At 56.5% G+C, this 11,875-nt stretch overlaps 1 protein-coding gene across 1 annotated transcript; it reads right to left on the bottom strand.

Moving 5' to 3' along the window:
* Nucleotides 1–1,735: 1,735 nt before the first annotated feature.
* PRM2 (protamine 2) lies at nt 1,736–2,029 on the bottom strand (the record flags this gene model as incomplete). Its single annotated transcript, XM_080703949.1, has 1 exon — nt 1,736–2,029. The coding sequence occupies one exon, from the start codon at nt 2,027–2,029 to the stop codon at nt 1,736–1,738; it is 294 nt and encodes a 97-aa protein (XP_080560075.1).
* Between the last annotated feature and the right edge of the window lie 9,846 nt (nt 2,030–11,875).

The following is an 11,875-nucleotide window of genomic DNA, read 5'->3' as shown; positions in this document are numbered from 1 at the left end:
CTCCCACGTCGCCTGTCTCTGTGGACCAGGTGGCCAGGGTGTGGGGGCTGTGAGGGCGTAAGGCAGGGTGCTGACATCACAAAGGGGCCCCTGGGCCCTCCCCCACTCGGCCCGGCCGCCTCCAGCCCCATCACAGCCTGCGACCCCGGCTCCACCAGGCCTTGTTGGCATAGAAGTTTGCTGTTTTGACTGGCACGGGGGGTGGGGTAGAATTTCTGGGCGTAGGAGCGCATAGAGACTCCTCCCCGTGTCCCCAACACGGTCAGCCAGGAGCTGTGACAGCAGGGTCAGAACAGTGGTCACCTTTGGGCGGGGACGCAAGGAGGCTTCGGGGGCTGGGGTGATGGGTTTCTGACCTGCTTATACTTGGTGAAAATTCATCCAGCTGCCTACTTAAAATCTGAACCTCCATTAAACTAAACACAGGGCTGGGGTGTGGCTCAGTGGCAAAGTGCTTGCCTAGCGTGAGCCAGGCCCCCAGCACCAAAAGAAAAAAAAAAAAGCCAGATATGGATAAGGATATTGGATAACGACCCTTCAAGATTTCTATCTTAATCGCAGTTACTGAGGTCAACGGAAATGTGTCCCTAGCAGAGTGAAGTGTTTTAGACAGGTGGGGTACCATCACAAACCAGGGATCAGAGGCCCGGAGCTGAGCCATGGAACCTCTCCGTGCTCCAAGCTGCCCTTGCTGGAGCACACCGGACCTCAGACCTGCTCCCCACCTTGGGTCTTCTGCAATGGTCCACTCCCACCCTTTTTCGGTACCAGGCTATAATCCCCAGTCCTATATTTCAAAACAGGGTCTGAGTTGCAGAGGGCCTAATAGCTGTCTGCGAACTGCGATCCTGTCTCAGCCTCCCAAATACTGGGATTTACAAATGTGTGCCACCATCCCCAGCTCACCCAGTTTTTTTTTGTTTGTTTTTTTTTTGTTTTTTTTTTTTTGGAGGGGGAACCCAGAGACGTTCTACCTCTGGGCTATTTTTATATTTTATTTGGAAACGGGGTCTCGCTAAGTAGTTGAGGCTGGCTGAGAACCTGTGCGATCCTGTCTCAGCCTCATTACAAGTGTGCGCCACCATGCCCGGCTCACCCAGTGTTTAAACCCTTTAAAGTTGGTCTTCAGGCAGGAAGCCAGGTGGTTTTTCGCCACCGCTCCTGTCTGTGGAGTGGGTCAGGTTCTCCAGGTCGAGAGCCTTAGCTCTGGGGTAGGGGGCGTCAAGGCAGAAGTGTGTGTGGCCTTTAGCACAACGAAGGCCAGAGCAACGGGACAGTTGCCCCCCCCCACCTTCCCGCAGGACACGTGGTCGTGCCCTTTGGGTAAAGAAAACCAGAAAGCCAGAGTCTCTTGTCAAGTTTTATTGGGCAGGTGACTTTGCTCACTACTCAGATCTTGTGGGCTCCTTGACGACTCAGGGCCTCGGCATCCAACGTGGGAGGGGTGTTATGGCCTGGCGTGACATCCGTTGGGCAGGTGACTTCTTAGCTTCCAGTGGGGCTGGGTGACCCGGGAAGGGTTAATGGTGCCTCCTATGGTACCTCCTCCTCCTCCTGGTTCTTCTGCAGCCTTTTGGAAAGAAAGAAAAAAAAAAAAAAAAGTTAAGCTTGTGTGTCCCCCAGGGGAGTCTGGCTGGGGTGGGGGCTTGGGGACCGTCCCTTGGGTCAGGTAGGGTGGTGGCCCTCCTCTTCTCCCGCCCGGCTGTCGTGCCACAGCAGGTGCCAAGGGCTGGGGTCATGGGGCTGAGCACTCGCCTCGACGGTGGTGGTGGTGATGGTGCCGCCTGTGCCTGCACGCACGCCTTCGGCGCCTCCGGCAGGACCGACGCCGCCGCCTGTGGATCCGGTAGAGCCGCCGCCGCGAACAGTGCCTGCGCCTGTGGTGGTGGCGGCCTCTGTAAGTCCTTCCATAGCCCTCGATGCGCTCCGGGCTCAGCCCCTGCTCCTGGTCCTGGCCCTCACGGCGGTCATCCTGCCCATGGCCCTGGTGCGGACGCTCGCTGGGGCTCCTCACGCGGTAGCGGACCATGATGGCAGATCAGACGGCTCCTGGGGGGAGGCTGCAGCTGGACGTGGGTGGGGAGGAGGGCTGAGGTCTGCCCACCTGCTCTTGGTGTTACTGTTGGTCTGGCCCGGGGCCTCCAGGGGGCCCCTATATAAAGGCGGCCCCCTCTATGACCCGGCGGCCCTGCCCGGCACCCTCTATGAGGACAGCAACGGGCAGGGCACGCCCTGGCTCGTGGGCGGAGCCTGGGGGGCCGGGGCTGGGGCCAGAGCTGCCCTGCCCACCATGTATCCCCTGGTCCTGGGGGCCTTAGGCCACAGGAACGTCAGATTTCCACTGTCCAAGTCCTCGTCCCGCCAGGGGCTGGCATTCTAGAAGCTGCCCCACTTCCTTGGCACTGGCCTCGGCCTAGGGTGTTACAGGACACTGGTGTATGTGGGGGACCTCGTTATTGGTTCTGTGTCCACGGTTCGCTCCTGAAACCACAAGACAGCGCACTTGGCATTCGTGTACCACCCGTTTATTCATTTATCGTCCGTGTGCTTGGTCCTCATTCTTAGAACCCCCATTTTCCTTGGGGGAAACTGAGGCACGACCCGGCCACGCGAGTTGCCCAAGGGCACTCTCCTGACGCAGACGGGCCAGGGCTCGGGGAGGGCACGCGGGTCAGCGTCCGCTGCCCACCCAAACGCATTCTCCCCGTCCATCTCTGCCCCTCTCCTGGGTCTCGCCCTGTACATTTTTAAATTTTATTTTTATCCGTGATACATAGAAATCGTGCCTTTGGGGGCTGAGAGTGAGGCTCGGTGGTCGGGCGGGCGTGAGCCCGGGGCCCAAGCCCCGGGACCACAGCAGCCCCAGACTTGCCCTAAGGCGCCGCACGGTGTTATGCCACACGCCTCCCGTTGGTCTCCTGGTACCTGGCTGCGCCATCAACGTCCAGGTCGCAGCGGTGCCGCTGAAAGCACCGCTGACCGAGCAGCGCCGTCCCCGAGGATGTCCTGTCTGGACATCCGTCCCTTACGCTGTGTCGGTGCTGCGTACGCGGCAGAGGGCTCTGCTGCCGAGGAAGGTGAGGGCTGGGTTACCTGGGTGCATCCAGGGCGCTCTGAGGCTCCTTCTGAGATAGAAGAGCCGGGGAGTAGGGAAAGAGAGTTCCAGAGGAAGTTTCCTGCGGGAAGTCCCAGGCTCAGGAACGCAGGCGGCCACTAGCTGCTGGGACCCCTGAAGATAGAATCCTCCCAGAGCCTCCAGGAGCCTGCCTGGCCCCCACTGTGACGGGAGCCTGGACACACCTGTTTTGGACTTTTCTTTCTCCTTTATAGTACTGGGGCTAGAACCCAGGGGTACTCTGCCACAGAGATAAACCCTCAACTCTTTATTTTTTTAATATTTTATTTTGAGATAAGGTCTTGCTAAGTTGCCCCGGCTGGCCTCGAACTTGCCCTCCTCCTGTGCCAACTGTTTTTTTCTTTTTTTTTTTTTTTTTATTTTGGCAGTACTGGGGAGGGAACCCAGGGGCACTCTACCTCTGAGCTACACCCCCAGCCCTATTTGGTATTCTATATTTTGAAACAGGGTCTCACTGAGTTGCAGAGGGCCTCAGTAAGTAGTAGCTGAGGCTGGCTTCGAACCTGTGCGATCCTCCTGTCTCAGCCTCCCAAGCACTGAGATTACGAGCGCACGCCACCGTGCCGGCCTCCGGCCCAGATTTGACCCGCAGCACCGCAGGATAATCGACTTGTGTTGTTTTACGCTAGGAGTTTGTGGCAATCTGTGAGAACAGGACCAGATAGAGGGCCTCAGCTCTAGACCGGGGTAGAGAGGTGGGAAGGGTTCCTTTGGGAACTTCCTGACGGCCCTCAGCCTCCCGGGGGCACTGGTTAAAAATACAATGACCGAGACTCACCCCACATCCTGCTACTGCTCACATCTCCTGGAGAGAGCTTGATGATCAAACAAGAAAGAAAAAGACAACAAAAAACAGCCGGGCGTGGTGATGCACACTTGTCCTCCCTGCACTCGGGAGGCTGAGACAGGAGGATCACGGTTCGCGGCCAGCCTCAGCTACTTAGTGAGGCCCTCCGCAACTCAGTGAGACCCTGTTTTGAAATAAAAAGTAAAAGCCGGGCGTGGTGGCGCACGCTTGTAATCCCCGCGCTTGGGAGGCTGAGACAGGAGGATCGCACAGGTTCGAAGCCAGCCTCAGCTACAGCCTCAGCTACTTAGTGAGGCTCTCAGGAATTTAATTTAGTGAGACCCTGTTTCCAAATAAAATATAAAAAAGGTCTGGGAGTACAGCCCGGAGGTAGAAAAGGCCCTGGGTTCCACCCCCAGTACCACAAAAATAAAATAAAAAGTAGAAAATGGGGCTGGGGGTCGAGCTCAGAGGTAGAATGCCCTGGGTTCCACCTCCAGTACTGCACACACAAAGCCCCAGTAGATCTGCCGGCCAGCCAGCCCGCGCCCCCTGGGCCTGGGTGTGGAAGCCACTGCTGAGGGGGTGCGAGCTTGGCGTGCCTCAGTTTACTCAAGTCTCTGCGAGTCTCGGCTTGCTGCCCTGGACTTGCAGGTCCGGCAGGAGGGCTGGGAGTGGGGTACGCAGGACAGCCGGCACCCAGCGGCGCCGTAGCCAGAGCTGGGGCTGTTAACACTTTTGGGGTGGGTGGGGGACACACGTGGACCTCCTGGTCACTGACACAGCACCTTGGCCCTCGATCTGGTGCCCCGAAATGATCATCACCAGGCTGTGCGTCAAGGGGTCCGAGAGGGGGGCTTCCCAGCCCGAGACTAGACCTGTCGGACCCGAGTCCAGCAGGATCTCCTATGTCAGGCTTTCCAGGGGCCTGTGATTCATCTCCACGTCTCACTGAGGGGGTTAAACCCTTTTGCCCTGGACGTTTGGGCACAGGCAGAGGCTCAGGGGCCGCAGGTGAGTTTGGGTGAGTAGCCGGAAGACTCACCTTCGCCGGAGGGACACAAGATTGCACCTGCCGCTGCTGTGAATTACAGGTGGAGTTCTGTGAGCTCACCTGCTGCCTGGACGAGCCGGCTCTGTCCCCAGGTCAGGACAGAAAACCTGCCTCTGGAGGCTGCTGGGTAAACACCTGAGCCTTAGGAGTTTCTAATGATGACTGGCCTAATAATTTTTTTTTTGGGGGGGGAGGTGGTAATAGGGATTGAACCCAGAGGCAACACCTAGCTATACCCCTAGACCTTTTTACTTTTATTTTATATACGTAATTTAAAGCAGTGTCTTGCGAAGTTGCTAAGGGTCTTGGTAAATTGCTAACTGGCCTCAAATCTGAGATTCTCCTGTCTCAGCCTCCCGAGTACAGGGATTACAGATGTGCACCCTATGCCCAGCCTAGAAATCTCATAATAACCAAAGAACTCTATTTTGAAGAGTAAAAACTAGCTTTGGACTGAAATATGGCACTGGGGACCCGTGTGAGGTCACGATGAGCTGGTTTTTCATGGTACTTGCAATCAGAAACCCAGGGCCTGAAGCGTGCTAGGCAGGTGCTCTTCTGAGCCACACCCAGCCCTGTACAGGGGTTAAATATGGGCTCTGTTGGCAAAGATTTGACTGGCTCTGGGGTCCCAGACCCTCCAGGTAGGGGGGCCCTGATGCCAACGGCCATTCCCTAGGTATCAGCACCCCACCACTGCCCATTTCAAACAGGTATCAGCACCCCACCACTGCCCATTTCAAGCTCGGCCACGGCATAGGGCTGAAGGATACCCAGCAGCCCTCATTCGCGCGCGATGGGCTCTGGGGTCCCGTCTGGGTTGGTTCGGGTGTTTTGGGGGCACATTGCATTGTGACTCGGCGGTGTTGTGACTTGAGCAAACTCCTGGGTGACACCGTTTTCCCCAGCCCACGCCCCTGGCAGCCCCAGGCCTCGCCCCAGCCCCCTGGCAGCCCCAGGCCTCGCCCCAGCTCCCTCCCAAAGACCAAGAGGCGAGAGTTCTTTTTCAATGTTTATTGTTTATTGACAGGTGGCATTGATCCTTGACAGGCTCCTGTTTTATCAGTGGATGGTGGCAGTTTCAAGATGTGGCAAGAGGGTCTTGAAATCAGGTAAAGTTCTCAGGCAGGAGTTTTGATGGACTTGCTTTGTGGGCATTTAGTATCGTCTACACCTCAGGGTGTAGGTACGGCGGTGGCACCCTAGGGAGAGACAAGGCAGGCGGTGAGGAGAGGCAGGCCGGCCCTCCCCCCACGCCCCACCCGCACCCGGGCCAGGTTCTTTACTTCGGGCCCTTCGTCGCCTCCTACAGCATCGCCTCCTCCGTCTGCGACATCTTCGTCTCCGGCGGCGGCATCTGCTCCGGCTTGGGCTGCGGCAGCATATGTATCTGGCCATGGTGCTGTGGTCTTGACTTACGCTTGGCTCAGAGCAGGAGGCACCACCGTGGCTGAGCCAGCCAACCTGTGAGCAGGTGGAACTTGGTGGGCTGTGTGCCAGGGCCGAGCCCCGGCCTCTTATAGACGTGGGGGCCCCTCCCGGTCACTGTGAGGTCAGAGGAGGGCCAGGACCTCACAGAGTAGCCCAGGCCACCTGCTTCCTGTCCATATATGGTCACGGAGGGGAGGGCGCCCAGGGGCTCCCGTGTCACAGCTGAGGGGCGATGAGATGGCTCCTCTGGAAGGACGCTCACTTAGTCACCCAGCTATCAAAGCAGTCCCAAGCACCTACTGCAACCCAGATTCTGGGCTAGGCCCCATCTCGGGGATAAATAAGACAGGATACACGGATGCATCCCTTCCTAATAAACTTTATAATCTGACTACGGAAGACAGGGACAGGAATGAAATAGCCACACGAAGCTGTAATCGTGAAAAACGCGGAGGTGTTTCATGTTACGGTTTGGGGTGACTGTTACCGTTTGAGGGAACTGTCCCCGGGGACCCCGGTTAGGCTCCCAGGGGTTATTCCCCATAACCGCGGGTGCTTGTCCCGACTCAGGACAGATGTACACTTTTCAGGACTCTTGCTGAAGATTTAAATGAGTTTATTACAAAGATAGGTTATTACAAAGATAGAAATAAAGAATCCAGTTACGGACCCGTACTATCCAGGGATAGTACAAGGGGGCGGCCCAGAATGAATTCACCGAAATACAGAAGTTAAAACAGCCTTTTGTAGATACGACATCCTCCGCCTTGTTCTCCTACGACATGGGTAAAGTCCGCCCCTTAATTTTCCCGCCTAACTCTTGGTTTACGCCCAGGTTTCTCCTTTCACGAAGGTCAATTCCCTCCTCCCATCCTCTGAACTAGATATCAGTTATTATGTAACTGATATCTAGTTTGGTATGAGAAAGTCCTAGTTCCCCTCCTCTTCCCACTTGCTAATTACTTTCATCGAGGGTACATTATAATAGCTGCCTGATTCTTGGCCTTAACCAAGTCCTGACTCGCCCTCTCCTCTTACAACTCTGAGTTTCAACTTCTGTGACCCAATTTTTGAAATATATATACTAATAATCAGAGCTTCTTTCTCAAATCTTCCTAGGCCATTCCTAATAATGGTACATTTCAGAGGCCTTATGTTGAAGGAACATGATCTTATTCGCTCAGGGGAGTCCCCTAAGGGAGTGCGGGGAATTGAACGTTAAGGATCTCAGAGCCTGGCTGGTGGCACACACTTGTAATCCCAGTGCTTGGGAGGCCGAGACAGGAGGACCGCAGGTCGGAGGCCAGCGTGTGGTGTACTGGTTTGGATTTAGAATGTCCCGAGTCTTCATGGAAACCAGATAGCAATGTTAGGAGGGGTTGCTAAGGAGGGGTTCCTGGGGGTGTGACCTTGGGCAGTATATGGTTCCTCCTCCTCCCGCTCTCTGCTTCTGGCCTCCATGACGTGCGAGCAGAGTCCTGCTCTTCCCCTCCCTCTCGCTGCTTCCTGCTGCCATACCCTGAGCTCCACAGACCCAGCCTAACATGGGCTGAACCTCTAAACCTCCCAAAACCGTGAGCAAATAAATCCTCCGTCCTCTAAACTGCGTGGTCAGTCGTTTTAGATTGCGGTGGGGAGAATGTTGACTGAGACGGCGTGGTAACTTAGCGAGACCCCTGTTTCAAAACAGCTCAGTGGTAGGAGCCCCTCTAGGTTCAGTCTCCAGTACTGAGAGAGAGAACAAGAAAACGAAGGAGATTTCGGTGTAGGGGAAGGAAGGGCACCTGGGCAGTGGGAACCGCGGCTGTGAGTCTGAGGCAGCACAGGGAGACTACACAGGGACCGACCATGGGAGTGAGGAGACGCTGCTTCCTGGGCACAGACTTCTTCTGAGCTCACAGAGATGTTCTGGAACCAGACAGAGGCTATAGGCACCCGACACTGAGAATGCTAGATGCCACTACGCCGTATGTGTTACAATGGTGAGTCATCTTACGTGACTGCCACCCCCCTTGAGGAGGCTCTGCAGCCCAGAGGTGCTTGGCAGGTGCAGGCGATGGAAGGAGGCCCACGTGGCCGGAGCGGGAAGAAGGCGCTCTGAGGCTTGACCAACCCTTCCCACGTGCCCCTGGGCTGTAGTGGACAGAGGGTAGCCGTCAGAGTTGGGTTTGGCAACTCATAACAGAAAAATAAAGCAAGTGACAAGTGACGTGGTGCGCGCTTTCGTGTTTTTCTTAAGAAGTCAGAGGTCACCAGCGCGCCCTGGTCTGGGGAAATCCACCCTGGAGCGGGGAGCGGGGCAGGGACGGGCCTGGAGAGGCGGGGCCAGGGCGCGGTTTCTCGGGTCCTTAACTCACTCATGCAAGGGCGTTAACTCGCCCATCTGGGAAGGGGGAGTTCTGTGTGTGGTGCTCCAAACTGTTCTGAAACTTCAAATTTGTTTCAAAATACATATTGGAAAAAGTTTTATTTTTTTTTTCTGATATTGGAGATGGAACCCAGGGGCGTTCGACCTCCAAGCGACACCCTCGGCCCTATTTTTTATTCTTTATTTTGAAACAGGGTCTCACTGAGTTGCAGAGGGCCTCGCTAGGTAGCTGAGGCTGGCCTCAAACTGCGATCCTCTTGTCTCAGCCTCCCAAATGGTGGGATTACAAGCGTGCGCCACCACGCCTGGATGAAATTATTATTTTTTTAAAGGAAAGAAAAAGAGGAAGAGAAGGGCGGCCCAGGGCTGGCGTGGGCCTCCGCGGAGTCCTTGTCGGGGCCGCCGGCCGCCCCCTCTCTCAGCTCTGCCTTTAGGAAGCGCTCTTTGTCCTCAGAGTTGCTTTTTGGTTCCAGATGAGGGCTGCCTGGGACCGCTGAGCAGCTCATGTACTGCCCGAGGCTCGCAGCCAAGGCATCGAGGAGGGACTGATATCCAGCTGGTGGGCCGATCGCCGCGCGGTCCTGCCCCGTAGGGATGCCCCTGCCCCCTCTAACTCAGCTGCTCCCAGCCGACATCTTTTTTCAGATGTGGGCACGGATGCTCTAGGGCTAGCCCCGGCCACGCTCGCTGTCCAGGCAGGATGGAGGAGCGGGCAGGCAAGGAGCCCTCCCAGTCAGCCCTTCCAGGACCTTCTCTCTGAGCCTTGGCCTGGCTGCAAGAACAGCCTGACCCTGAGGTTAGGTGGGGCTTTGAGAGGGGAAGGTGGACATCAGGCAGGTGGTCCGTACTCCCTGCCCAGAGAGGGTGCAGCCTGCCCAGCATCCATCCACAGCAACAGCACCTGGAAATTTAGAGCCAAAGTCCACTAAGTACTACGAGCCCTGCCCTGGCACACAGTAGGTTAGCAGTCAGTGTTGCTTACTAACTCAACTCCAGGCCAGCACCAATTTGAGATGATCCCCAGTCCTCTTTAAGACGCGATACTGTGTTTTGTTTTGTTTTGTTTTAGCAGAGCTGGGATTTGAACCCAGGGCCTCCTACATGCTGGGCAATTGCCCTACCTACCACTGAGCCACACCCCCCCCGCCCCATGATACTTTTAAAAGGTCACATACAAACCAGGCGTGATGGCACATGCTTGTCATGCCAGCATTTGGGAGGCTGAGACAGGACGATCGCAGTTTGAGGACAGCCTCGGCTACTTAGTGAGGCCCTCTGCAACTCTTCAAAATTAAGAATTAAAAATATGGCTGGGGGTGTAGCTCAGAGGTAGAATGCTCCTGGGTTCCATCCCCAGTACCACAAAAAATTAAATTAAAAAATCATGTACATGGTTTCAGAGGAGGCCCACCAGCTGGCAGAGATTGCTACCCACCCCATGTTACAAGGACTTTGAGAGATAAGCCGGGTCATTTATTCATTCTGGCCTTTATTTATGTATTCATTTTTAAATTTTTGCCCCTCTGGGGCTTGAACCCAGAGGCATTCTACTTCTGAGCTATACCCCTAGTCCTATTTAATTTTTTAAAATTTGAAAACAGGATCTCCCTAAGTTTCTGAGGCTGGCCTTGAACCTGAGATCCTATCTCAGCCTCCCAAGTCCTGGGATTATGGGTGCGTACCACGATACCCAGCTCCCTCTGGCTTTTATTGAGTATTGGTTGCCGCTGGCACGGTGCTAGCCAGGCCCGGGGCATGCGGCCCGGGCAGGAGAGCTGGGCATTCCTTCCTCAAGGAACTTGCCCTCCAGCAGGGGCAGACACACTCAAGTGAGCTAATCCATGAACAAAGAACTTTGAAACTCATTACAAACGTCGGTTGGTGTGACGGATGACGGGGGCCACTTCGGGGTGCTTGGGGGATGCTCTCTGGGGAGGTGACGGCTGATGAGGCACCGCGGGGGCCGATGTCCGTCCAGGGCGGGCGCTCTGGCTGTGGAGGGGACCCTGGCTCTGCCCCGCACGGTGTCTCAGGGCCCCGGCTGACCGCAGTGCTTGTGGACCCAGCCGCGCGCAGCCCCTGGGCCGAGGGACGGGAGCGGTGATGTCTCACCACTCGCTGGTCACAGGACCCCACAGCCAAGTCCCCGGCCCGCTTGCCAGACGCTCCACCGGACTCAGGTGTGCGTGCCACCTACTGAGACCGGCACCTGGGAAGGCCACTCGGGAGAGGACACTCCAGCTGCCCTCTGATGGTGGGAGGGACCGGCGGTGGGACTCGGGGAGGGACGGCAGCCGTAGAGCCGATGCTAACCAACTAAGCGGACAATCCCAGAAGCCATTGCGCGTGCTGGGGAGAGAGGCCTGTGGCTTCGTGGGGGACACGGGGCCTTCGGTGGTCTCGTGCGGGCTGCGGGCCTCTGGGGCTCCAGGGGTTGGTCATTACGGCCACTGGCCGCTGCCCCTGTCGACTCCGCACTTGCCGCTGATACCATTTAGTCCCGTGATGGATGGAACGTAGTTCCCACAAGACCAGGGACGCTTTGCCCTTGGACGGCGGCAACCCCAACCCCGAGACCCGCAGGCAGTACGTTACGGGGACCCGTGTGCGTTGTCTGAATAAAGGAGTGGCACATGGATGCTTTGTGTGTGACAAGACCTCCCTGCCATTTTCCCACTCTAAAATCCGGGTGTCTTCTCGGGATTTTGAGTGACAAGGGGCCCTCCAGCTGGTGCCCCCTTCTGTTGGGAAGGTCCCCAGCAGGGGCGGCTTTCAGCGCCGGGACCTTCCCTATTATCTCATGCTAAAGCCCAGGAGGAGAGCCAGCCGTGACCCCCTAGGTAGGTCCTGGCTGGGCGGTCAGCCCTGCCCCCACCCTGTGACGTCACAGTGGCCGCCCGCGCTGGCCGCCTCGGTCAAGGAGAGCTTGATGGGGACAGGAGAAGGGGCAGTCGTTCTCGGGACACGTGGCAGTAACAGGACAAGGTGTTTTTTCGTTTGTTTGTTTGTGTGTGTGTGTGTGTGTGTGTGTGTGTGTGTGTGTGTGTCACTGGTGATTGAACCCTGGGTCATTCTACCTCCAAGCTACATCCCCCCAGC

The sequence above is a fragment of the Muscardinus avellanarius genome (genome assembly GCF_963383645.1).
Source record: "Muscardinus avellanarius genome assembly, chromosome: 10".
In the NCBI taxonomy this organism is placed as follows: Eukaryota; Metazoa; Chordata; class Mammalia; order Rodentia; family Gliridae; genus Muscardinus; species Muscardinus avellanarius.
The sequence above is the reverse complement of the archived record's forward strand: the minus strand, read 5'-3'. Positions and strand labels throughout refer to the sequence as shown.